The 26,604-nt window shown below is 44.5% G+C and overlaps 1 protein-coding gene across 1 annotated transcript in view; it reads right to left on the bottom strand.

Annotated features, from left to right (window-relative positions):
- B3gat2 (beta-1,3-glucuronyltransferase 2) overlaps nucleotides 1-22,988 on the bottom strand; it is an 80,040-nt gene extending 57,052 nt beyond the window's left edge. Inside the window, exon 1 of the mRNA XM_005359874.3 lies at nucleotides 19,985-22,988. Coding sequence (XP_005359931.1) covers nucleotides 19,985-20,578 — 594 coding nt within the window. The 5' untranslated portion in view covers nucleotides 20,579-22,988. The remainder of the gene's footprint in view (nucleotides 1-19,984) is intronic.
- Between the last annotated feature and the right edge of the window lie 3,616 nt (nucleotides 22,989-26,604).

The following is a 26,604-nucleotide window of genomic DNA, read 5'->3' as shown; positions in this document are numbered from 1 at the left end:
TAGATACAAGTGAAATAAAGAGAAACATGAGAGACTGTGTTAAAAGCCAATTTAAGACTGGAAAATCTAGACTATTACTCTGTGTAAAGATCCACTACGTTGGGCTGGAGAGATGGCTCAGTGGTTAAGAGCATTGCCTGCTCTTCCAAAGGTCCTGAGTTCAATTCTCAACAACCACATGGTGGCTCACAACCATCTGTAATATCTGGTGCCCTCTTCTGGCCTGCAGACATACACACAGATAGAATATTGTATACATAATAAATATATATTTTTTTTAAAAAAATACACTACATTTGTTTATGCTGCATTTGTTTAAACATGCAAATATGTGTTGCTCTTTTAACTTGCCTGCCTAAAGCACTTGATTGGTCCAAAAAAAAGCTGAATGGCCAATTGCTTGGCAGAAGAGGGATAGGTGGGGCTGGTTGTCAGGCAGAGAGAAGGAGGAGGAGGAATCTAGGCTAGAGAGAATGAGAGAAGAGAATGGGGGAGAAAGAGTGGTAGTAATATAAATCCAGGGAGCCACCAGCCAGCTAGACACTGAGTAGGACATACAGAATGAAAGAAAGGTTAAAAAGCCACAAGTCAAAATGTAGATGATGAGAAACAGGTTAAATTAACTTATAAGAGTTAGTAAGAAAGGAGTCAAGCAAAGGATGAGAATTTATAACTAATAATAAGTCTCTGTGTCGTGATTTGAGAGCTGTTTGGTGGGCCAAAAGAAAGCCTGCTACAATGCTCCTTAAACTGTTCCAATAGAAAGAGAAGGGTGCTAAGAAACTTGAATAAGCCAGCTTTATCCTGATATCCAAACCAGATAAAGATACGAGAAGACTACAGATCATATACCATAATCAAGTTGATTTCATTCTAGAGATGCAAGGATGGTTCAACATATACAAGTCAGTTAATATAAATACACCAATGGCCAGGACCAGGAATCATATCAACTTAATAGATGTAGAAAGGCCTTTAACAAAGTTCTTCGTCTCTTCATCATAAAATTTCTAAAGGAAGCTAGAAGCTGAAAGACTATATCGCAACATAATGGAACCTTCATGTAATAGGCTTACAGCCAACATTATAGTGATTGCAGAAAACTGAAAGAATTTACTGCCAAGTCAGGAAGGAGACATAAATGTCTACCATGTACAATCTAAATCTACAGTGTTTTATTAAAAAAATTCAGTCAAACATGGACAAATGAACTGAAAAGTCATTCTCAGAAGACAGCAAAAAAGTGGGCAAAAATATATGAAACAATATTCAATGTCCTCAGCAATCAAGGAAAATGCAAATTAAAACTACATTGAGCTTCTTTCTACCAGAGAGGCTGTCGTGAAGAAACTGAATGACAGCAAACAATGGCAAAGAAGTTTAGAAAAGAAATCCTTACACACTACTGGTAGGAGTGTAAACCTACGTGTTCACGACGGCAATCACAACGAAGTTTCCTCAAAAACAAACAGATAAAGCTAACAACAGCAACAATAAAAGACAACTAAAAATTGAACTGGGGACATGGCCCAGGGTTTAAGAGCACTGGCTCCTTTCACAGAAGACCTGGTTAAGTTCTTGGTACTCACATGATGGCTTACTATCCTCTGCAACCCTAGTTCCAGGGGATCTGATGCCCTCATCTGGCCTCCATGGGCACTGCACACATGTAGTCTATATACACAGTTGAAGGCAAACACATACAGAAAACTCAATAACGGAAATGTCATATGATCCAGTTGTACCACTCGAGTATATATCCAGAGGAATCTAAATCAACATCTCATAGTACCTGGGCATCCATGATTGTCAAACCAATATTCACAAGATGTGCAATCAGACCGGATGTCTATCAAAAGATGAATGGATAAGGAAAGTGTATTTGAATATGTGTGTGAGTGTGTGTAGCCATATATCCATACTCACTATAATGTTGGTTATTAGTCTGTTACATGAAGCCTCCTTTATGTTGAGGTACAGTTTTTCTGCTTCTAGCTTAACTTCCTTCAGGAAATATATAATAAATAAATTACATTTATATATATAACTTAATTATATGTATTATACCCCACACACACACCATAGATTTTATTCAGTCATAAATCAGGTCAAAATTGTCACTTGAAGGCCAATGAATGGGAGTGGACATATTTTGTGACACAAGCCAGAGTTAAAACCACAAATGATACCTGTGTGAATTTTCTCTCATTTGTAGAATGGTGAGATTAAAATATGTACATATAAGACATGAACATAAAGGAACTGACAGGTGAAGCAGGGCTAATGAGATGGAGGACAAGGCAGGGTAACGGCAGGAGAATATTAGTATGTGCATACTATGTCTGAGTGAAGACATCATATTGACATTCATTATATCATACTCTAAGGGTTTCTCTGTAGCTTTGGAGCCTGCCCTGCAACTAACTCTTGTAGCCCAGGCTGGCCTCGAACTCACAGAGATCCACCTGCCTCTGCCTCCCGAGTGCTGCGGATTAAAGGCGTGCACCACCACCTGGCTTATAGTCTAAGTTTTAAATTTTTTTATTTTAAAATTTTTATTCACTTTACACACCGACCAAGGTTCTCCCTCCCATATCCTCTATCCTCTTCCCCATCACCACCTCCTCCCAAGGGACCCTTCCTATCTACTCCCCCAAAAGGGTGTGGTGTCCCATCGGGAATCAACAAAGCCTGGCACATTATGTTGAGGGAGGACCAAGCCCCTCCCCCCTGCATCAAGTCTGAGCAAGCCATCCCATCTTGGAGTATAGGTTCCAGAAAGCCAGCTCATGAAGCAGGGATAGACCCTGGTCTCACTGCTAGGGGCCCCTCACATATGTCAAGTTACACAGCTGCTGTCCACACACAGAGGGCCAAGTTTGGTCCCATGCAGGCTCCCCAGCTATCAGTCAAGAGTTTGTGAGGTCCCATGAACTAGGGTCAGCTCTCTCTGTTGGTTTCCCCATCATGATCTTGACCCCACCTTGCTCATATAATCCCTCTCCCTCTGAGAAATCTTGATAGAGGGAACCAGTAAGGGGTTATGGAGAAATCTGGTGCTAGGGAAATTCCCAGGAGTCCACAAGGATGACCCCAGCTAAGACTCCCAGCAATAGTGGAGAGGGCTCCGGAACTGGCCTTACCCTGTCATCAGATTGGTGAATACCCTACCTGTTATCATAGAGTCTCCATCCAGTAACTGGAGGAAGCAGATGCACAGATGCACAGCCAAGCACCAGGCCGAGCACTGGGAGTTCATACACCAAGTTTTAGAAATAGCTTAAAAGTGTAAAAAGTGCGCGATGGTGCTGGAATTCACCTACAGAAAACGTTATAACTTTGCGCATGTATTATATCACTCTTATAGGGGACCACAGTTCAGTTCCCAGCACCCATGTCAGGTGGCTCATACCAGCTCCAGCTCCAGGGGATTTGAGAGCAAGGGAGCAAGCAAACCTGCAGAGGCTAAAGGTCAATGGTAGGCAACAGGTGTCCGTCATTCCCCACCTTAGCGTTTAACATGAAGTCTCTCATTGAACTGGGCACTCATTGCTTTGGCTAAGAGTCAATGATTCCCAGAGATCCAACTAGCTTCTATCTACCAATAATAATAATTATTATCATCATTATAATATTAATAATATCATATTATGTATAACACATTGTGTATAATTATGTATAATATAAAATAATAATATATAATTATTTTATTGTTTGTTATTATGTGTTTGTGTAAATGTGTGAGTGTGTAAGGGTGCGTGTGTGTTTGTGATGGCATACATGGGCCATGGGGTACCAGTGGGGGTCAGAGGACAAGGTGTAGAAGCTGGGTTTTTCCTTCCACTGTGAGCTCCAGGTATCAAACTCAGGCCATGAGGCTTAAACAGTAAATGCTTTCACCTGATGAGCCATTCACTAGCCCCAAACCCTTTAAAAATGTCCAATAAAGAATATTTACATTTCTAGAAAAAAGGTTGTATCAAATATATTTCATAGACCTAGGTCCAGAATGGAGCCCTTCTCTGTATGTCTGAGTTTAAAGTTAATCTCTGATGCCTGTCTGGGATCGGATGTACAGAGAAGCATCATTGCGAATCAAACGATTTACAGCCATGCTTGGAAACATCTTACCAGAGGACTCTCTCTGTTCTCCACAACAGAACTCGGAAGCCCTAAACTGTTATGAGTGACCCTGTGAAGTGTGGTCTCTGTGTCTTGTCTTGGTACAAAATGGCAGTGTGCAAGGACTTTTCCCATTTGTCTGTGCTGTACAACACATTTTAATCTTCTTATCTTGTATATGCTTCTGTCACGGATGCTTTAGCTCTTAACAAACAGACAAATTTAAAGACACTTTTGTCTATGAGCACCAGAGACCTGATACCTGCAAAGCCAGGAACGAGGTTTGGATCTCCTGGAGCTGTGGTTACAAAGGTATGCAAGCTGCCCATCATGGGTGCTGACAATTGAACTTAATGTCCTTTGCAAGAGCAGCAGTCACTCCTAACCACTGAGTCATCTCTCCAGCCTATGGAGTTTTCAGTTCTAGTTGCAATCTGTGATTACATTTTTCAGACACTGGATGGAGAGTCAAACCAAATTATAAATCATTAGGGATTATAAAAAAAAAAGAATAAAATGTTTACAGATGAAGTGAATTGGGGAGGAGAAAATGACAAAACCCAAACAATGCTGAGAGACATGGTAAGTGGAACAGCATCCCATACCCATAGCCATAAAGACTTAACCCTGTGAAAATGTAATTTTGCCTAAAGTTGTCTGTGGATCCAGTGGCATCCCTGAGCCAAAAACAAACGAAAAAAAACACAAAAAATAAAAAACAACCCAAAAAACCCAATAACCCAATGTGTGCATAAGAGATAGATTAATAATTCATAATGAATTGCAAGACCCCTTGAGCAGGCAGGACAATCAAGAAGAACAAAATTGTAGGGCCCATTCTTTCTGACTCAAACTTACTGCAAAGCTACATTAATCAATACTGTACAAACAGCACAAAAGTAAACCTTCATGCATATGATTGCTTTTTTGTGATAAGGTCAATTATTTTCAGTTGATAAGCCAAAGAGGAGAACAGATCTTTTCAGTTTATGGTCTGTGAAGAAACATAGTCATGCAAAGGGACAGAATTGGACCCTCATATCCTACCTTACACATATGACCTAAAAACACACATTTCTTGGAAGGAAGAGGCATGGCAGAATTGCCCTGACTCATCAGGTATGATATAGAAGTACAAGAAAAGAAAAATGAATTTCAAAATTAAAAGCGCCTACCCACCAATGGCCACCATTAATGTGATGAAAAGGCAATCATTTGTAGGAGAAAATATTTCCAAACATCTCTCTGATTTAGGATTGATTTCCAGAACATAGGAATAATTCCCAAACGTTAACAATAAAAATCTCTAACTCAAAACCAGGTGAAGACTGGACTAAACATCTGTCCAAATGGCCAAACTATGCATGAAGAGATGTTCAAGTCACTAAACACCAGGAACATGCAAAGCCACACCCAAACCACATTGGACACATTTCATCTCACGTGAAAGAGACTTTATGACCATTTTTTGATTGACACTTATCAAAAAGTCAGTGTTGTTTAAAGTGTAGAGACATTACCCTGTTCTCTGTCTGTGGGAACAGAAGTTTCTAGAGCCATTATGAAATACTGCATGTCAGTGTAAAAAATGATACACATTGGGGATTTAATTCTGACACTTGGGAGACAGAGGCAGGATGATTTATGAGCTCAAGGTAAGCCTGGTTTACATAGTGAATTCCAAGACAGCTGTGATTACATAGGGAGACCCTATCTCAAAAAACAATCTAACAAGAGTCTATAAACATCTGTCCTTACACCCAAAATAAGTCCAGTCTTCACCCTTCATTGAGGAAGCTTCTCTTTACAACAGATGGAGACCACTACAGAAAACCATGACCAATCAAAATGCAGCAGAGTTGTAGAGCCCAGTCCCAATGGATTCATACACAAAACATTGCAGAACCTAAGGCTCAGGAAACACTGGGGAAGAGGAGCTGGGAAGAATTGCAAAAGCCACAGCATTATGGAATTTGCTGTGAGATTGTGTCTTCCAGTAAAGTCAGAAGCTACCCATAACAAGTCTCAGCAACATGACTGCACGAACAAGGATGTCACCGACAAACACGCCAAAGGGGATGGGGAAAAGCTCGTGAGGTCTCAACTCCACACAAAGAACTCTAGGCAAATAGTAAAGCTGGGAGGGGAAGAGGTGGTCCTTCCCAGGGAAAAACACACCACTGACTGTCCAGGGTCAGGTGGTCAGCACCTGAACTATGTACAAGTAACATCATATGGGCTGAAGAGGTTACATTTAGGAATACATAGGTATGCACAAATACAGTAACGTTTAGTGAAAGAAGAGGCCATGCATAAAAGAGAATGGAGACAGGTATACCAGAGGGTCTGGAGGGAGGAAAGGGAAGAAAAAAACATTGAAATTAAATTACAATCTCAAAAATAAACAAAATAGTTCTTGCACCAGAAAAAAATTATACATAGCACTGTTGGAAGATTTAGTTAACATTTCTCATCCTGTGTTTGTTCCCCCAAACAATTTAGAACAGGATACTAGCAGGTATTTGCACACCAATGATCAGACCAATAACCTATAATAATAGCAAAATTCAGAAAGCACATTTCACAATAGGAAAACTGTGAAAGCTGCCCAGTGTCCATCAGTGAATGAGAAACAAGTATAGCAGAGGCACAGGATGGGATGGCAGGCTGCTTGGGAAAGGAGTGAAGTCATTCATGCTATCCTATGAACGAACTAGGAGGACACGTGCTAATGAAAGTAAGTAGAAGCAAAAGTATAAACACTGTATGACTCCATCTATAGAAACTACCCAGAGAAGTCCAATTCAAAGAGACGGCATATCAGAGGGTATACATCAGGTTATGTATATGCCAGGTTAAATATGTAATGATAAATACACGGTTAACAAATCAGAGTATTATCAAGGTAAAATATATTTACAAAAAAACATACAGAAAAACTCAATTTTCCTTCCCCTTGCTGCCCTTTATGTTTAGAAAGAAAGAAGACAGAGTGTCCTTCCGCAGGATGCCAACAATTCTTTGCAGGCCTTATGCTGGAAGTCACAACGGTTGTGAGTGTGAGTGCAATTTCTGTGCCACACCCCGAAGACAGCATCCACACCTCACTCATCCCTTTCTCCAGCTCTTACTCTTTTTTCTTCCACAAGATTCCCCGAGTCTTGGTGAGGAAGGATGATACCCATGTCCCATTTATGGCTGGGCATTTAAAAATCACTTATCTAGGTGCTGGGAGCAGTTATAGGTCTCTGGAGTCATTTGTGACCACTGCAAACAGAAAAGAGCCTCTTACACCAAAGCTGACAACACCACTATCTATGGGCAGGGGCACAGTTATTTAGAAGCAACGTTGACAGCTCCATCCTGTCCATTCACCAAAATGGCAACGGCAACTTCTCTTCTAGGGCCTGTGGTCTCCCCAACCATGAGCTCTGGCCAGGTTTACAGTATCAGAGCTGAGCATCAAATCCAACATAAAATGGTGCACACCCTAAAAGCCATCCTACTATTGTACCAAGAGTCTCATCTGGCCTGGCTGCATGGTATTATTGCATACAGCGTCCATAACTGTTTAAGACTGCTGATGCTAATCCTCTCCCAAAAACCTGCCTGGCACCTTCTGGTACTACGTGGGCTAGCCATTATGGAGGAAGCTGATGCAGTTTGATTTGTCTGTGTCCGAAGGTCTAGCCATGGATTGTCTCCAACAGAAGGGTGTCATCTCATTCCCATGGCATCTAACAGCACTGACAATTGCCTACACTGTTTTTGGGAACACCCATGGCCTCCTGCACCTACAACTTATTTGGTGCTATCCTATTCCCAGAACTGGGGTGTTCATTTACCAACCTATGACTTCTGGGAGAAGCTTTATCCACCACGCAATACCTCTGATCAAATGTTTTGTGTAAGATATATTGATCAACTTATCAAGTGTCAGATCTCCTTATGGGTCTTTTATACATCATTAGTTTTGGTTGACCTTCGCCCTCCTTGAGCCCTTCTCACTTAGATTTTTTCAGCCCTGACAGTCCACTTTTCTACTTCCACATCACATGTGTCCTGCAACCTCTCTCAAAGAAATTTTCCCCTCTCTTGTGGGTCCCCTTCTACATCCTTGGGTTCTACACACACTCCCATGAAAATGCTGTATATAAAGTTAGAAGATAGGATCCCCACGAGGGAGACCACACACGTTAGAAGCAAGCATGTTCACGCAGTGGCTTAACAATCTTGCTTCTTAAAACCTAAAACAAGGAAGAAAGGGAAGAGCAGCAGAGATGAAAAACCACAAAACCTGCACTGAGCTGTGGTCAGCAGCAGGAAACTGCGGTGGGAAAAGAGTGAAGGGCACCAACGGAATAAAAAGAGATGTTCATTAAAGAAAGCAGAAAATATAACGAGCAGCTTGGACAGGGTCTCTAGCTCTGATGGCTCGTGTCACAGGCTCCCTGTAAGACAGGATTGCAGCTCCTGGGAAGACAGAAACTTCATGAACAGTCTTGCAGTGGAAGCAGATGCAGCTAGGGAACTCTGTAGCATAACCAAAATGTCCCCAAACCGTCATCTCATCTGACCTTTCAAAAATGACACTGGCATTTTCTTCTCTCAACGCCAAGTTTATTTAGAACAACAGGTCCACAGATGGAGTGGACTGAAACACTCACTTCCAGAACCCACAGGGCAGCACCCCAGGGCCACTGAGAGAGTTGGGTTGCTTCAGCAATTGCATTGAGGTAGACCTGTGAGAGCTTCTCTGCTGGAGCCTCTCCAGGATTCCAGGGGTCTTGATTTCTGGGAAGGAGACGCCCAAAGAGGTAGGGAAGTCATCCTGTTTACCTGGTATGCCTCGCTCACTAATTCATTTACCCAGCATGCCTTGCATCACTAATTTTTCACAGCACCCTGCACATCTCTACCAGCCCTGTGAGGAAGCCTAATGTTAGGGCTTTTGCAGCCTCTTGCCTGCTCAGGGACACCATGAAAATTAAACAGCAGCATGCACTGACTGCTCAGGCTGAGGTCGAGCACGTAGCTGCACACACGCACATGGGTATTCATACAAGCATATCCCTGAGGTTGCAGAAGTGGAGCACCTGCGTTAGCCAGACCTGGAGGCCACATTTGCTTGTTCACCCAGTATCCTCCCACCAGCCCATCGGTTTTGCTCCTTGAGAATGTACAAAGACTATCCAGGGATGATGCAGGCTCCAGGAAGGGAGTAAGCAAACTCCCAGCCCTCCGTGTGCCCCACTGCTCCCTTCAGGCTGACACATGGGATTTGGGCAAGCTGTGCCCCTCCTCCCAGCCTTCACTTCCCTGCAGGACGCCGTTCTCACCCATCCTGAGTTCTCCTAAATGCACTGTCTCTTGTGATAACAACCTCTGTGGCACCAGGCAAAGGTAATTAGAAATATGGCCGTCTTTATTAAGAAAGTCGATGTCTCTAATGAATGGGTAATAAATCCTTTTGGGAGACAAGACGTTTCTAATTACTCATTCAACCCAATTGAAGGAGATCTAGCCATCAATACATCACTGCACAAGGGGTCACCACATGTGATTTTTGGTATAAAGCTGAAGAATTAAGAAACTCGAGGAATAATTTTTCCTTGTAACTTCTCAAAGGTGGCTGACTAAAAGAAACATAACTTATACTGGATCCCACCCTCAGCACCATACACACACACACACACACACACACACACACACACACACACACACCACACAAAACTCCTCCCTCCAAATTGTATTAAAGCTGTGTTTACTAAGTGGATGTTTGGGGTATCACACTGGTATAGAGTTGATAACTCTATTGAATAAATACAAGTTTCACTCACAAATGTCGTTTTGGAAGAGGGAACCTCAATTGAGAAAATGTCCCCACAGGCAAGCCTGTGGTGCATTCTCTTGATTGGTGATTGATGTGCGAGGGCCCAGCCCATTGTGGCTGATACCAACTCTGAAGCGGGAGGCCTGGGCATATGAGAACACAGGCTGAGGAAGCCATGCGAAGTAGACCAAAGACAGTGCTCCTCCTCGGTCTCTGGACCCGTTCCTCTCTCCAGGTTCCTGCCTTGACTTCTCTGGATGATGGACTCTGTAGTAAGATGGAACAAATTCTTCTGTCCCCCAGTTCATTTTGGTCTTGCTATTTTATCATACCAGCTAAGAAACAGTCACATCTCGTTTTCTCCCAGAATCCTTTGTAGACAAACCTCTTGTCCCTCTGCTTATTCTGGCACCATCCAAAGTTGTAAATATGAGGCCGGCTAATGCTGTTCCTCTTGGGTCTGGACTAATCTGGGAAAGCCAAGTACCTCGGTCTCCTCCTCTCATGGGCATTTAGAAGCACGGTTCAGGTCTCAGAAGCTGATGCTTGAAAACTTCTAACGCATGGACACAGCACGTTTCTGGCATCTCCTTCAATGCCCCCGCCCCCCCCTCCCACCAGTCCCGCCACAGGGGAAAGGTCTGTGTCTGAAGGCCTAGCCATGGATTGTCTCCAACAGAAGGGTGTCATCTCATTCCCATGGCATCTAACAGCAGTGACAATTGCCTACACTGTTTTGGGAACACCCATGGCCTCCTGCACCTACAACTTATTTGGTGCTATCCTATTCCCAGAACTGGGGTTTTCATTTACCAACCTATGACTTCTGGGAGAAGCTTTATCCACCACGCAATACCTCTGATCAAATGTTTTGTGTAAGATATATTGATCAACTTATCAAGTGTCAGATCTCCTTATGGGTCTTTTATACATCATTAGTTTTGGTTGTTTACAGCTGTGTGCTCATCACTCACTGCAGTCACCTGGGGTGGAGTCCTCATTGACATATTGCAATCACAGAGTAGCAAACCCGGACTTGAACCAGGGTCGGTGTGTTCCCCAAAGCCTACCTGCGATCCCCATTTACATCCTACCGGTCTTGCAGGTGTGGAAGCCCAACACTCAGCTGGCTCTTAGCATGACTGGCAAACCGTCCACTTTCATGACTATTAATATGGTGCCTTCCCGACACATGAATATTCATAGGCCCTTTGTAGCATGAAAGTTCTTAAGTTACTACTTAAGGGATTCAATTCAATCTTAACACAGATTTCCAAACTATCACCTGAACGCCATTTTGGGTGTAGGATTTTTTTCTGGTATCAATTTTCTTTTCTGCAGTAATAAATTCGTTCAGCTTTTAAGTCTTGTATAATTCGTTCAGTAAATATTTAATGAGCGTTTGCGACATGCTAGCACTGCCCTGAGCACTGAAGCCACAGAAGGAAATAAAAGAAAACCCCCACCTTTGTATTTTAGCTGGAGAAGCAGCCACAATACACTTATCTCATGATTTCAGGTAATGTTCATAGTGGATTGCTGCTTTCTTGGTACTGTTAGACACAACAATACTAGCCTATCAGTTGGGTGTAGAGACTTTTACACCAGTAGTCCCGGCACTTGGGAGACCAGGCAGGAATAGAGAATTCAAGGCCAACCTGGGCTACACTATCAAGATTCAATATTAAAAGTAACAATAATTTATTATATATAAAAATATATAATATAAACATGACAATATCCATTTATTTATCAATTTACTCTCTGTCTTACACAAGCTCTGTTGGAAAAGTTCATTTTCCTAGTGGGCATTCTGAAACAAGATGTGAAACAAAAGCTAAATAAAAAGCAAGGCATGCCCTCTGCACCCTGTGTATATTTTCAAGTTCCGGATTCACACAAAAATGTAGCAGTTTCCAGGAAGAAGAAGATAATGGGCATGACTTAAATATCACTTGCAAACACCAACTGAAGACTTCTTTGCAGGACATGTTTGGGCATAGATGTTAAATCTCATCCCAAAGAGGAAGGACCATGCCTGGACATGCAGGCGATGAAAGCGTGGCTCCTAATCCTTCACTTGACCGCTCACCATGCCAGCCCTGGATATGACTGCAGCATCTGTCAGGCCTCTGAATATTCCATATCTTACTTCCTCGGGTTCGCAAATGTGGATCCATCTCTAGGTAGCTCGTTTTCCCTGTGCCATCGTCCACAAGGTCCTTCATGCCTCAGGTCTCAGACAGTTGTCACTCCCTCAACTGCTCATCCCACCAGAACTCTACTAAGGACACTGGCTTTTCTCCTGACACACGCAGAGTGTGGCACAGTTAGCGTAGACACACACGCAGTGAGTGTCTTCCCTGGGTATAGCGCCTGGCGTTACAGTAGATGCTGTATTCAATTGTGTCACGTTGCAGGGAAGGCGAGCTGACTTCTCATACTCAAATGTCGTCTGACTGTGATGCTGTTTAAGGTCGGGCACAGAGGAGGATCTTTAGAGAGCTGCAGTATTACTGCTAAGACATAACTTGCTTGATAACAAGTCTCAATATGTGGGGAATGGCTGGCATCTAACACTTTCCATTTTCATTATAGAGATGAAGATACAAGTCGGTCAACCACAGACACCATTTGTGATTCTGGCCCATGAGATTTTAACAGGGCTGAAAAAAATCCCCGTTGCCCGTCAACATCCACCAACTGTGGCAGCATAGCCATTCCTCAGGTGTTAGTGGCACCACAGGCATGTAGCATGTAGCATGTAGCATGACCATGCAGCCGGGACTCTAACAGCCCAGTAGTACAACAGCACCTACCCTTCCATTGATCTCTCCCTGTATCAATGGTAGGAAATGGCTTCATCACTGTATGTGTATTTACTGTATTTTTTATTATTATGTTAGAGTGAAGTGCATTCAGAAGGTGGCAGGAAAACACACTGTCTTGTGCTGGATGAGCTCATGATCGCTCTGTCCTTGATTTACGTCAAAAGGCCACATAGGTCTGTAACATATAGGCCCATGTGAATTCCCTCCATAACATTCGCACAATGACTGAACTGAGTAGAACTCGGTTGTCTGGATGTGTCCCTACAATTAGAGCTGAAGGGACAATGATAGTCTTCAGTTCACCTGGACTAAACGTAGCATTTAAATTCTTTTCTCTATTAATGGAGGAGATTGATATTTTAAAAGGAAGGAGAAAAACTACTGGGTTTGTTATTTGTGGGAAAGGACCAAACAACGCGACACTGGTGGAGATCATGACTTCTCCTTTCAGAGAAGCCAGCTCAGAGGCTCTGGCTTTGATTTGCTTTTTCAAGCATACAAAAAGGCTCAACTCATGGTTCATTAATTTGGCTTTGAATTCAGGAATAGTCTTAATCCAGAAGAACACGAATAAACCTATGAACAAGTGAACAAGTAGGTGGGTCTGACCGAACTGGCCATCAGCAGCCCACAGCAGGCCACCAGGGTACTTGCTGATGTGCACCGAAAGGTGTGCCCCCAAGAGAGGGGCAGGAAAGGGTATCCACTGCCGCATAACGAGTTCAGGCCCCACTTCCTCTCTTGTGCCAGCAGGAGACCAACATCCCTACTTGAAACAATTCAGTTACCACCCAGCCCTGTGCCCTGAAGAGTCCAACGCTGTCTATGGTGATAAGACAGAAGCCTAGGAGATCAAGTTTTTTGTATACACACACATACCTTACTATTTATCTTCAGAAGTGTGTGTGTGTGTGTGTGTGTGTGTGCTCCCTCATGCATGCGTGCACACATGCATACATGCATACATGTGGACCTGTGTGCTCAGGTGTGTGTGTGCAGTGTTTATGTGTGTTCAGGTATGTGTGCACAGTGCTTGTGTGTATGGATTCATGTTCATGAGTGCTCAGCTATGTATGTAGTATGTGTAGTGCATGCCCTCCCCCATGGCAGTGTGTGTGTGTGTGTGTGTGTGTGTGTGTGTGTGTGTATGTCTGTGTACACGCTTAGGCCAGATGACAACCTTAGGTGTCGTCCATCTTGTTTTTTGTTTGTTGTTTCTGGAGACAAATCTCACACTGACCTGAACATCTTAAGTAGGCTAGGCTGCCTGGCCAGTGAGGCCGGGGACGTGGGATTATAAACATACCACACATGGATTGTGGGGCTCAAACTCAGGTCTGTGTGCTTTGAAGACAAGCAGTTTACCGACTGAGCCATCTCTCCAACTCGGGAGATCCTGAACTATTCACAAGAACGCACCATTTTAGAAATTCTGACTCTAGTTCACATACGAATGTAGCAATTTTCAACTGACTTGAAAACAAATCTCGAGAATCAAATGACTCACAAGTTAGAGACAGTGAGGGAGAATGTGGGATAGTTCTGAGATCAGATGCGAGGGTGCCGCGAGTTTGGGGTTTGTGGCCTGAAATCCGTCACATTTCCGTCGAGAAAGTTCAGAGCATATATAGTATCACATGGCAAGTCTAGATAATGACACTACATATCTTAAAATTGGAGACTATATTAAATATTGTCACTATAAAGACTACGTGAGGTGACTGCTAGCTAACATTCTCTAGTCTGTCTAAAGTAGATGTTGTATCAAGACACCATTTGCACACATGTCTATAATTCTTGTCAACTTAAACCAAATAGTCAAAAAGAGGGGTAAAGTGGGGCTGGAATAGATCTCAGGGGTCAAATATCTGCCTGGAATGAAGGAGGACTTGAATATAGTCCCCAGTATTGCATCATAGAGTGGAAAAGACAATATTAAAGAGTTGATGTAGTCAAGAAGGAAGACCAAGCATGGCAGAGACAGCCAGCACCTCAGGAGACTCTGTTGATACAATGTTTCCCTTACTTTCAAGTCACGTTTCACACAGCTGTGAATACTAAATGGGAGCTTCCAGGTAGCCAGTGGTTCAGGCTAGACCAGGTTACTCAGATTCATATTCTTATCCTGAATCTACCAATTATATGACCTTTGCACGGCACCGTAGTGAAATTGCATTAGCTTAAATTCCCTTTACTCGTCAAAAGCCTGCCTTTCTATTTAAACACAGAGGTGAGGGGATGCTATCTCAGCAGGCACAGTGAGCCTGAGTTACTGTAAGTGAAGCTCCAAGGGCGGGGTCAGTGAGAGGGCGGCTCAGTGAGTAAAGGTGATTGCCATCAAAGCTGGTCACCGGACTTTGATCCCTGGTGGAAGGAGAGGACCAAGGCTTGAAAGCTGTCTTCTGATCATGGCTGTAGTGTCTGACATTTCCAGGAAACACAGTCTCACAGCTACCTCCCGGTCCCTCTGGCTCTTTCTGCTTCCCTGTTCAGCAATGATCCCTGAGCCTTCGGTGGTGCAGGAGTTGTAGTGCAGATGTATCACCTGGGACTGGGTTCCACAACTCTGCATTTTTTTTGGCTGTGGTTTTCCATAATGGTCTAGAGAATATTTTTTGACACTTATTTAAAACTGTATGGAAAACATAGCAAGCATGACCGAGAAAACAATTACGGTTTTCCTTCTGTAAATCGGAAAAGCATTCTATGGGCTGTTGTAACGTTTTCCCTTATGTTTTAGGAGAGAATCTGAGAACCATACAAAACCTAAATTTCATGCTTCAATGGCCCTGTGAATCAAACATACAATAATGTGCTTCCTTATCAGCCTGCAAAATATCCTAGAGTCAGAAAGGCTTCAATAGCTACAGCCCGGCAGTACCGAGTCCTGTGGCATGCACTCACACACCTTGAACACCGCCTGGGGTGGTTAAATGAGACCGTCGATTTTTGTTCTGTTTGCTTTTTTTTTCAGCCTGTCTTAAAAGCAATTACTATTCTATTACTGTTCACACAAGAGAAAATTTACCAGCTCGTAATTGAGAGGCAAGTGGAACAGACAGGAAAACGCAGACACCTACTCTGGTTTCCAAGAAGCTGCAAAACAACAACCTAAATGTTTCGAAGACACACATCCGTCACACCAAATGATACTCCGGGCATGCCTTCATGCCTATTCATGAGAGACTCATCAGTGAAAAGTAGGGCGGAGAGAATGGTAGCAAAACACAATGGGAAGAGGCAGGTCGGCAATGTCTTTTAAACCCAAATTATTATTTCTGGCCCATTAAAACCTCAAAATCCAAACGGAGGCCACTGGTCTCTGAGGAAAACTATCAAAGCAGAACCATAATTCAAGTAATATACACCCAGGGAGCATGAAGAAAACCTGAAGACCTAACATTCAGAAGACTGACTGCAGTTTACAGTAACAACAACAACAAAAAACCATAAAAGGATGAAATCAAGTTTTATCAGTTCTATGGCCTATTATTACACTCTGAGAGGGGAAGACATACCATCCAAGGGGTATGCTCTAGGTAGCCTTTCTGGGCTACACCTATGAGAAGCTTCTAGGCTTCCTTGTGAAGACTCCCCTAAGCTAGGCAATTAGGTCAGGGTAAAAAAAAAGAAAAAAACCAGGCCTCCTCTCAGGATGTGCTTAGTGCCTACTGGGAGGGGCTGCCAACCCTGTAACCCCAAAAGTCTTTGGGGTTATGATTCCAGCAACTAACTTGCAGAAGGGAACACAGGAATGCTTTAGAAAGCAAAATACTATGGAATTAAATACCCTCGCTTTGTTTGCCTAGCACACGAATAGATTAACAGCATCCGGAAAGATATCCCAGCCAGGGACCTCTCCACTTTTCAGTCCTTGCTTGCTGAAAATACCTCCCACACCATCTCATTAACTGGCTCCCGTGCCGCTTGAATATCTTAGTTGGTTTCATCTTCCTGTCTCATCTCATTAAAGTTAAATTTTTAAAGTTTTTGTTTTTTTTTTGCTTTGAAAGTGCTATTTTTTTTTAACCTTTTCAATTCAATTGATCTCCAAAGGTGAAAATACAGTCAGCCGAACAGCATCACTTTAAGCTTGGGAAAGCCTTGAGGAACAGACATCTGATCGATAGAGTTATTGAAAATATGACCAGGTATAAAGTCCCATTTATCTGTACTTGTGGCTTTTATTAAAGCAGCCTAAATCCTTTGCAAATAAGCTTTTTCAGAAAGCTTGATCAATGCAGACAGGCAGGCAGGATTACCAGTGACCCATCATGCAAAACAAACTTGTCGATGTCCACAGGGAGAACTGTAGGAGTTGAGGTGTTTGAAACCAGCAAAAAACCTACTACTTCCTCCTTGCTTACTTAGACAGCTTCTGAGGCTGTGGCTCATACTCAGCTTCATTTGCAGATGGGTTTGACTGTGCACACGAGATCATCCTGTGCCAATATTCCCTCCCTGTCATCATGGCTCAGTTGAAAAGGAAAGCTGAAAATTAGCCATACAGGAGGGGGAAAAAAAAAAACCCATGGTATTCCAGTTACCAGGGAGGAATAATTAAATGCAGATTGCCGATTGCGTCTTTAATTTAATTTGGAGGCCTTTCATCCTTCTCTATCCTTCATTTGCAGCAATTCTTGGTGAGCTAATTTGTACCTGGTTCATTTTCCCCCTTTTATCTTATCTGTTTTTCTTTTCTTTTTTTCTCACCAACCGTGGAGATTAGAAGCTCTATGAACAAAAATGACGAAGCCTGGCTTGGGACATTCTTTCCTTACATGATGTGAATTACTTAAAGTGAATTTGTGGATATTCTCAATACAAAGGGTTGAGATCTAGGAGTCCACTCTGTAGCCTCCCTCCCTCCCTCTCCCCCCAGGAACTACAGTATTGAGGAGTTTATAGACGTCTCTATTTTCTCCAAGGGAACACTCTCTAGACTGCAGTCCACATAGAATCATTAATTCCAGAAGGGGTGCAGAGTGAGTCACCCCACCAATGAAATCAAGAGCTTAGAGGGAAATACACATCAAATTCTAGAAAGAATACAAGAGGATACATAAGCTTCACTAATCAAGTTGAGTGTCATGTAAGAAAAACAGGATTGTTATAAGGAAGATGAAATATGAAACTCATATCAATAATTTAAAAAAGCCTCATCTGTAAAAAAAAAATATACCTGGGAGGAGGGAATTGGGGCAACGCTGGGGAAAGGTGCTTGCTCTAAACTGCTGTCTGAGACAGAGGTTCGGGAGATACAGTGTGTCCTGCATCTTATACTGAAAAAAAACAAAACAAAACAAAACAAAACACCTGCCACACATGTATCCATAAAAAGTTACATGTGGTCTGAAAATATCTATTCTGAGTATTACAGTATTTCTAGTTGTGTGAAATGTTCCTGCCTTAAAAGTTTCACTTGCTTTTTTTTAAAAAATTGGATTTTTCTCTTTGCCAATACATTTTTTCCCCTCCCTACTTGGTTCTCTTCCCCTTATCAGTCCTCAGTCGCCCTCCACAGACTGATGGAAAAAAAAATCCACTGATTTTTCTTCCCCTCTTTAATAGGCTCCGCACAAGCCTCCCTTTCAGCAGGGGAAGTCCCAAAGGAAGACCTGTATCTGAACTGTTTCCCTGCCTGTGTGTGCCAACTTCTCTACTCCTCTGGCACCTCCTGCCAGCAAGCTGAACACTGGATAAAGGCAGTCTTCCCCCTTTCCAGTTTAGCCCCCTCAAATGTTAATTAACAGCAATGTGCACCATTTTTCTTAAACAAGACCACACATCATAGGTAAAGCAACTTCGGAGATGGGCAATAAAGAAGACTTGGCTTAAAAATAAACAGGCATTCAGAGTTAAAGGTCTTTGCTTCAAAGCACAAGTCCTCCTTTTAGTGGAAAGAACAGGGAAACCACTCATCTTCAAAATAAAAGCCCAACTTTAAAACAATCATTTGGTAGCTCTAATCGTGGGTATAATAAAAGCCATGCTACACACTAAACCAAACTTATTTCTCTGGGGAAACATAAAAACCAAGTCCCATGGAATGAGAGAATGGGGAACAATTACTGCTTCTTTTATTCAAGGAGAGGGTAGAAATGAAGGTGGCAACTAACTTTTTAAATACAGATTTTTGAAAACCACATAGACAAAAATTAAACAGAAAGGGTATAGCCACTGTCCTGAGGCCAAGACAGCCACCTGACATTGGGTGACAGAATGGAGGTGGGGGTCATCTGCCTGCTGGATACACAGATTGTTTTATGAACCCAGTATCCTGCGCAGATATTATTTCCCGAACGCCCAGTTTCCTAAGGGAATGGAGGAGCTGGGGGAATCTCTAGGAGACTGGATGCAAAGGACTTTCAGGTGGAGAATTACAGTCCCACCGTGCAAAGAAATCAAGATTTCATTCAGCTGTAACTAAGTGCTGGGAAGAAAAAAAAAAAAAAAGACAAGAGCTCTAGCTCATTTTCCTTCATAGACCCACGGCGTTATCATAGATCAGCCTCAAGAAAGGCCACCTGCTCCGCCGCTGCTGCGCACACGCAGGTGGCCTTGCAGGGAACATTGGCCACTTCAGCAGCAGGGGGCGGCTGGTGTTCAGGATCTACCTCAGAGAACACCAGGCAGCATTCGCTCCAAGCAATAGTGGCCAGACAAACTCCAAGCCAGAGAGGTCTCAGAGAATGGTCTAGAAAAGGGGCCAGGCAGACCAGCTCCTCCCCCCCCAATATATGAGTATTTGCTCTAAGGATTAATTTAGCACCAGGGGGCTGGCTGACTGTACCAGAAGAGATTGGTTCCAAAACTGAGTTGTTAGTACCCCCTTCCTACACACGTCTCAACTCAGAATCACCTGTAGGCACTGTTAAAACCTACAAGTTAATCAAGCCCAGCTCCAGGTTTGGGCTCCATCCAGTTGTACAAATCACCTGTGCTAGTTACTGGGTCCAGTCGCGGACAGGGCAAGATGTCCAAAGGCCAACTCTTCCCCCCTGGACCACAAAGCCCCTTCTCCACCCATGACAACCAGAGGAGGAGGCTGGGGACTGCCCATCCTGTAGGTGTCCACGCTGAGTCCGGGATGTGTGCACGGAGGACTGAGAACTCAAAAGTGTACACGAAACACAAAGGGGATGCAACCCCCGGAGCCCCACCGCCCCTGTCCCCCCAGCGGGGGCCGGGCCACTACCTCCTGGAAGAGCTCCAGACTGTAGGTGTTGTCGTCGTCGGCGAAGAAGAGCACTCCGGGCTGCGCGCTCTGGTGCTGGTGCCTCTGGCGCAGCCAGGCGAGGCCCGCGTTGCGTTGTTCGGTGGCGCGCGGCAGCCACGGTCGCTTGTAGCGCCGCGGCGTGGGCACGTGTAGGTGCGTGTTGGGCAACCCGGCCCGCTCTAGGAAGCTGCTCACCAGCTCGCTGCGTGTGGCTCGATCCTCCACCAGGATCCAGTGCAGCTGCGCCACCTGGCGGAACGTGTTAGCCAGGCGGGTCAGCTCGGCTTTCTGCACCGGGCGGCTGTAGGTGGGCGTGATGGCATAGATGGTGGGCAACCGCGGCTCCGGCTGCAGCGGAGGCCGGGACTCGTTGCGCTTCTCGGCAGCGTCACGCCCTAGGCTGCTCCGTCGGAGCGGGACTCGGGAGCCCCCGCAGCCCACTGTGTGGGGCGAGAAGTAGGGGCGCGAAGTGAGTTGGGGCGCGGGCCTGCGGGGATCCACGTCCAGCATGATGATGACGATCAGGATCCAGGGCAGGAGGATGAAGAAGCGGCTACACAGCGCCGACTTCATGGTGCGCGCTCCCCAGCGTCTAGGGCACCCCCAACACCCCCAAGAAGGACTAGCTTCGGTGTAGGAGGGACCTCGGTGTGCGGCTCGGACGGCGGCGTCAGCAGTTAGGGAGCAGCGGCAGGCGCGCTCTCCATCTGGCCCGGGGCGTTGCGGGGACCTGGGCGTGCGGGTCGGCGCAGATTCCGGTTAATCTGGAACTCTAGGCGGTGCAGAGGGACGGGCTGGAGCTGTGGGTCACTCTGGTTGAAGTCGGCGGGAATCTGGACGCGGTCCAGCAGCGCTCTGCCGGCCCCGGAGTTGTGCCGAGTGCGAGCGAGGCGGTGGTCTCCGCTGCGCTCTTCCTAGAGTGCGAGCCTGGTACCTGCGAGCCGGTGTGCTAGCCGCTCCCGTCCCACAACGCTGCTGGCAAAGCAGCTCCGGATGTCGGCCTCTGCGAGCGCTCTGGGACCCTTTTGGAGGCGGCGACAGATGATGAGAGGGGCTTTCCTCCGTCACATGTCGGTCAGTGCAGCTGCGATCCTGAGTGGACACCGAGGATGCTGCTCCCCTAGCTCCGTTCGCGCGCCGCGGCAGAAACCTGCGCTCGCGCCCCTAGCTTTCTTCTTCTCGGAACCTCTCCCTCCAGACAGCAAGATCCCAAAGCAGGGAAAGAAAGAAAAGGCGAGGGGGCGGGGGCGCTGCAGACTCCAGCTTTCTCCCAGTGCTCCTGTGGGAAGATAGCAGCGCTGCTACTGGCGGCGAGGGGCTGCGGGGCGGAGGCGGGAAGGGCCCAAGCTCTCTGCGGGGTCTGAGCCGGTGCTCCCCGCGGCCAGAGGCTGCGGGAGGGAGGATGGTCCCCGTGGGGCTGCGCGACCTCTGACTGTGGGGGATGCTGTTCTCAGATCGCCCAGAGGGCTCAGCTCTCGGGAATGCTGCAGGGTCTTTGGTGATCAGCCAAAGAAACCCATTCACATGCGGACAACTCCAGAGACCTTAAGAGGGGAGAGGGAGGAAGGAGGAGGAGGAGGCAAAACGGTCCCTTCCCAGGCTCCCAGCTTGTGGAGTTGGTGTACAGAATCTCGGCAACAAAAACCGCTTTTCATGAAAGGGAGAAATCAACCGAAACCCACGGGGAGGATGGAGGGGTCCTGCACATAGGTATTTGGCATGTGTGGCAGCCCATTGCAATGAATCAATTCGAACTGGCGCTGCCCAGCCACAGTTGGATCTCTGGGGAAGAAATTTCTGGAAACTCCAGCTGAGTAGGTTTAACTTATTTTTCTTCATGTTGGAGTCCTCCGTGTTTGCAGTCTTAGAAATTATTCCTCGTGATCGGCCCTGGGATCCTTTGAAGGAGGCCTTGGAAGTGGGGTCACCTTCATTTTCTGCATGAGGGAGTGGAAGATGGAGACTTAAAGGATTGCCGAGGTCAGTGGTAACTGGCAGAGTGGAAACAGAACGCAGGTGCCCTGGCTATAACCCTCCACTTCCTCTCTGAACACCTGCTCAACACTGCCTGGTTGCAAGTGATGGCTCTTCCTAGATGGAAGATGTGCCATCAAATCAAGCCTGTCCGAGGATGACAAGCGGAGCCATGGCGGTGACTGGAAGATGCTCTCAATTGTTGAGGATCTCTTAGCTGAACCCCAGGCTGTCCTTATGGGGGGATAGATGCCCATCCCATCTCTCTCCTCTTCACGTAGCTCCCAGGGTCTGGCACGGCATGGCTGTGAGTTTTCAGAAAGATCCTCTTAGATTGCCGAAAACTAGGAGCGACTTTTCAAACATTTCCCCTTGCCCCACAACCCAAGTATGTCCTACCCTTCGGTTCCACCTTCCCTGTGACCTCCAGAACCCAAAACTGTCCCTAGTGGTGAGCCCAAAACCTGAAAACAGTGCTTCCATTCGATTCCCTGCCCGTATTCTACCAGGACATACACGCCAGCATCCGGAGGGAGAGGGAAGGAAGGGAAGCTGCTACAAGCTTTCCTTAAAGTCGTGAAGGTCACAGACAAATCTACCTGATCCCCTCCCCTTACCAAAGTAGTTGCTGAAACCTTCCTTATTCTTTTGGACATTTTAAATGCTGTTGAAGAGAATTGCCTTGTGATAGCGGTAGTAAAACTCAGTGGTTAGTGAGTCATGTTGAAAGCATAGCTAACCTTTGTTAGTAGGAATATCTTTGTTAGTTCCACTATACCATAAAACCTCTTCTGAACTGTGTTTGCTCCAGAACAGGGCTAGTCGAAGACCGTACACTTCACCAGTCAAGCGAACGTGAAAATTAACGAGAGATGTTAGCTAGCGTATAGAATTCATGGATATCAGACCATACCTAAGACACATTGGAGGACTGTCACTCTATCCTTTCCCGTTGCCCGTGTCTTAGGGTTACTATTGCTGTGATGAAACAAGGTGACCAAAAAGCAAACTGGAGGGGAAAGTGGCTTATACTTCCACATCCTGGTCCATCATTAAAGGAAGCCAGGATGGGAACTCAAAGAGGGCAGGAACCTGGAGGCAGGAGCTGATGCAGAGGTCATGGAGGGGTGATGCCTGCTGGCTTGCTCATCATGACTTGCTCATCCTTTGTTAGAGATCCAGGTGCCACTCACAATGGGCAGTGGCCTCCTCTACCAATCACTAATAATGAAAATGCCCTACAGGTTTGTCCACAGTCCGATCTTATGGAGGCGTTTTTGTGATTGAGGTCCCTTTCCTCAACTCAGCTTGTTAAGTTGGCACGAAACCACCTAGAACAATCCTCACCATGTGCTCAGTTCCAACTCCTGTCTTGGGGATTGTTTTAGTTCCTGGGTTTGGTTGTCAGTCAGGACACTTTCTACTTCTATATACTGAGTCAATGGACCTCTGAAAGTCTGCTTAAGTTTTTGAATTACTTAGTTTCTAATAAGAAAGCCTCGTCTAGGTTCATGTATTTAAACACTCCAGCTGGTCCCCAGCAGGTGGTGCTGGTTGGGAAAAGCTTAGGAGGTATGGTCTTGCTTGAGCAGGTGTGTCCTGGGGGGGTGGGCTCTGAGAGGAGCTTGCTTGGCTACTTGTCGAGAAGTGAGCTCTTAGCTTCCTGCTCCTGAAAACTCTTTCTGCTCCCCATCCACAACCTCCGAAAATGTAAGCCCCATAAGTCCTTATGTAAGCCACTTTGGTCACGGTGTTTCAGCGTAGCAAGAGAAAAGTCAGTAAACATACATGAAGTCATGGGATTCCTCCTGCCTTACTCATACATAATACTTTGTTCTCATTCATTCCTCTGCCTCGTGGTATACCTCTCCACTCCTTGCCCCCTACCCCCCCCCCGCCCCTCAGGCTCAGTTTTCTTATCTAGAACATTATTAGTGATTGGTAGAGGAGGCCACTGCCCATTGTGAGTGGCACCTGGATCTCTAACAAAGGCTGAGCAAGTCATGATGAGCAAGCCAGCAGGCATCACCCCTCCATACTCCATAGGATAGTGAAAGGATTAAAAAGGGGTAAGTTAGATATCTACCAGAAGAATTGGCATCAGCCTGGAGACCTCTGTGCATCATAATCGTCATAAGGCTGAAATGAAAAGTATTTTCTGAGGAAGACTGGCAAGAGCGACCCCACGTGTAGAGTGGGTCTCCGGTGTGGTGTGGTCTCTTCCTAAGCTGATACATGTGTAGAGTGGGTCTCCGGTGTGGTGTGGTCTCTTCCTAAGCTGGTACAAGCAGAAGTGGAAAGCTGAAATTAGTTTACCTTAGTGTACCCCAAATAAAGCATATGCAATAAGGATGGTATGATTCCAAGTGACATTTATTTCAAATGGCAGAATATGCCATACTGCTTTACATTCAGTGGCAAAAAAAAAAAAAAATGTGACCCCAAATCATCCATGATCAAATCTAAGTAAAGATACAAAGTTACTAAGAATGTCCATCAGAAGAACAAAAAACCCAGACTTGAACACTTCGCAGTGTAAAAATGTATCACCTTCAAATATGTAGACTTTATCAGGTGCTGAAATGGAAACCACCGAGGATAGGAGCTTGAAGAAAATGTCCTGCTTCTGAGGTATCGTAGCTATTGCGCCTGTCCATGATACTCTTACATAAAACAATTGAAATTTGATCTGTGCTTGGTAATGAAGGTTGGTGGAAGTCACTAGAGTAATTAAAATAATTACCTAACTTCAGAGTCTCTGCTCAGCCTCTCCGTGTTTATTTTCATTTAATCTCTCTAATTATTTGTGTAGCAAAGTGAGCGTTGCTTCTCCTGTACTAATGAAGCCTTGGATTGCTGGCGTTTCTGCATTCACTTTGTTCTCAAATGCACAAAGGTAAAAAAAAAAATCCCATCTAGGGAGTTAACAGAAAGCATGTGTAATGACTAAACATTTGCTTTGCTGTGTTGAGGAATTCTGCAGCACACACGCTGCAGCACGGTTAGCCCACCATGTTGACTGATCCCTTTTGACATTTGAGCCCGGGGTTTGCTAGTGTGACTAAATCAAGCTTCAAGTGAGCACTGGGGACATCCTTGGTATTCTTAGTCAAGTAAGAAAAAGATCAAGTGAAAAAAAAAATCCTCACACAATTATGTAATTTTAAATATCTAGATGATGAGAATGTAGTTATGGGGATCAGTTGATTGACTCTGAGCTCATTCATGGGTGAGTGATGATTTAATATAAAAGTGTTGGTGACGAGTTAACTCGGACTTACATGCATGTGTACTTACATGGACATAAGTGCTTTCTGTCTAAATGTCAGCCGTAGATACGTGAAAGAATTATGTCAGTAATTCTAGCGGCATATTTCGGGGATACCACCAGTTTTATTGATCACTGTCAGAAACATGACACTCAGATCACATATTAAATGGTTCATTCATTTGTTTTATTTTCATCCATTTTAACGCTCTACAAATATCATGTTAGACCAAAATTGTTTGAAATTCAAATGCTTTCTTACAGTTTCAGATATTTGCAGCTGTGAGCAAAATGCAGTTGACTCAGTAAAATTCCTCTTGTTTTTTCTTTTAATATTTTTTCATATGTATGAATGTTTAGCTTGTACGTATGTATGTATGTATGCCTTTGTTCCACATGCCTGCTGCCGTTGGAGGTCGGAAGGAGGGTATCAGATCCTCTGGGACTGGAATTAGGGGTGGGTTGTGATACACTGTCGTGGGTGCTGTGAGCCCAACCTGGGTTCTCTGAAAGGATATCAAGTCCTTTTAAACACTGAGCCATCTCTCTGGTCCTACTCAAATCCCATTTGTATAGATAGAATAGGAAGTTATCCAGCACCCACATTTTCTAGACAATTAGAAATTGACATTACCCAGTACTTTTTTTTTTTTTGCAAAGATGTATATTCATTATTTTAAATTATGTGTATGTGTGCACATGCCCACAGAGACCAGAAAAGGTAGTTGAAGCCTTTGGAGCTGGAGTTACAAGTGGTTGTGAGCTGGCTGACATGGGTGCTGGGAACTAAACTGTGGTCCTCTGGAAGGGAGGGATTCTACTCTTTACCACTGAGTCATCTCTCCAGTCCTGACCCTAAAAACTATCTAAAACATAATAGTTGTGATTTGAATAAAAGAGAAATCTATGTAAGATGCCAGTGTATAGCCTTTTCCATTTACTAATAAAATACATAAAAACCAATAAAATGATGATAAAGCTATTATAAATGGCTTTATAAATCAATTATAAATTTATAAATAATAAAAAATAATAAAAATTCCCCTATTGCTCTCTTAAAAATGGACATGTACATTAAAATAGTAATTTGTTAGGATTCTCACTTAATGCCATATATCCTATTTTTTAAAGCTGTTATTAGATACAAAGGAAACAATGTGGTATTTCCTTATAAAGATAATTTAAAAGAGCAAATTATATTAAAAAAAACCTTTATAGTTGGGTGGTGGTGGTGCACCTTTAATCCCAGTGCTTGGGTAACAGAGGAAGGCCAATCTCTGTAAATTCAAGGCCAGGCTGGTCTGCTCCAGGTCTGTTCCAAGACGGTCAGGACTGTTTCACAGAGAAACCTTATCTC

Source organism: Microtus ochrogaster, linkage group LG2, assembly GCF_000317375.1.
Source record: "Microtus ochrogaster isolate Prairie Vole_2 linkage group LG2, MicOch1.0, whole genome shotgun sequence".
Classification (NCBI taxonomy): Eukaryota; Metazoa; Chordata; class Mammalia; order Rodentia; family Cricetidae; genus Microtus; species Microtus ochrogaster.
Note: the sequence above shows the minus strand (reverse complement) of the source record. Positions and strands in the feature narration are given on the sequence as shown.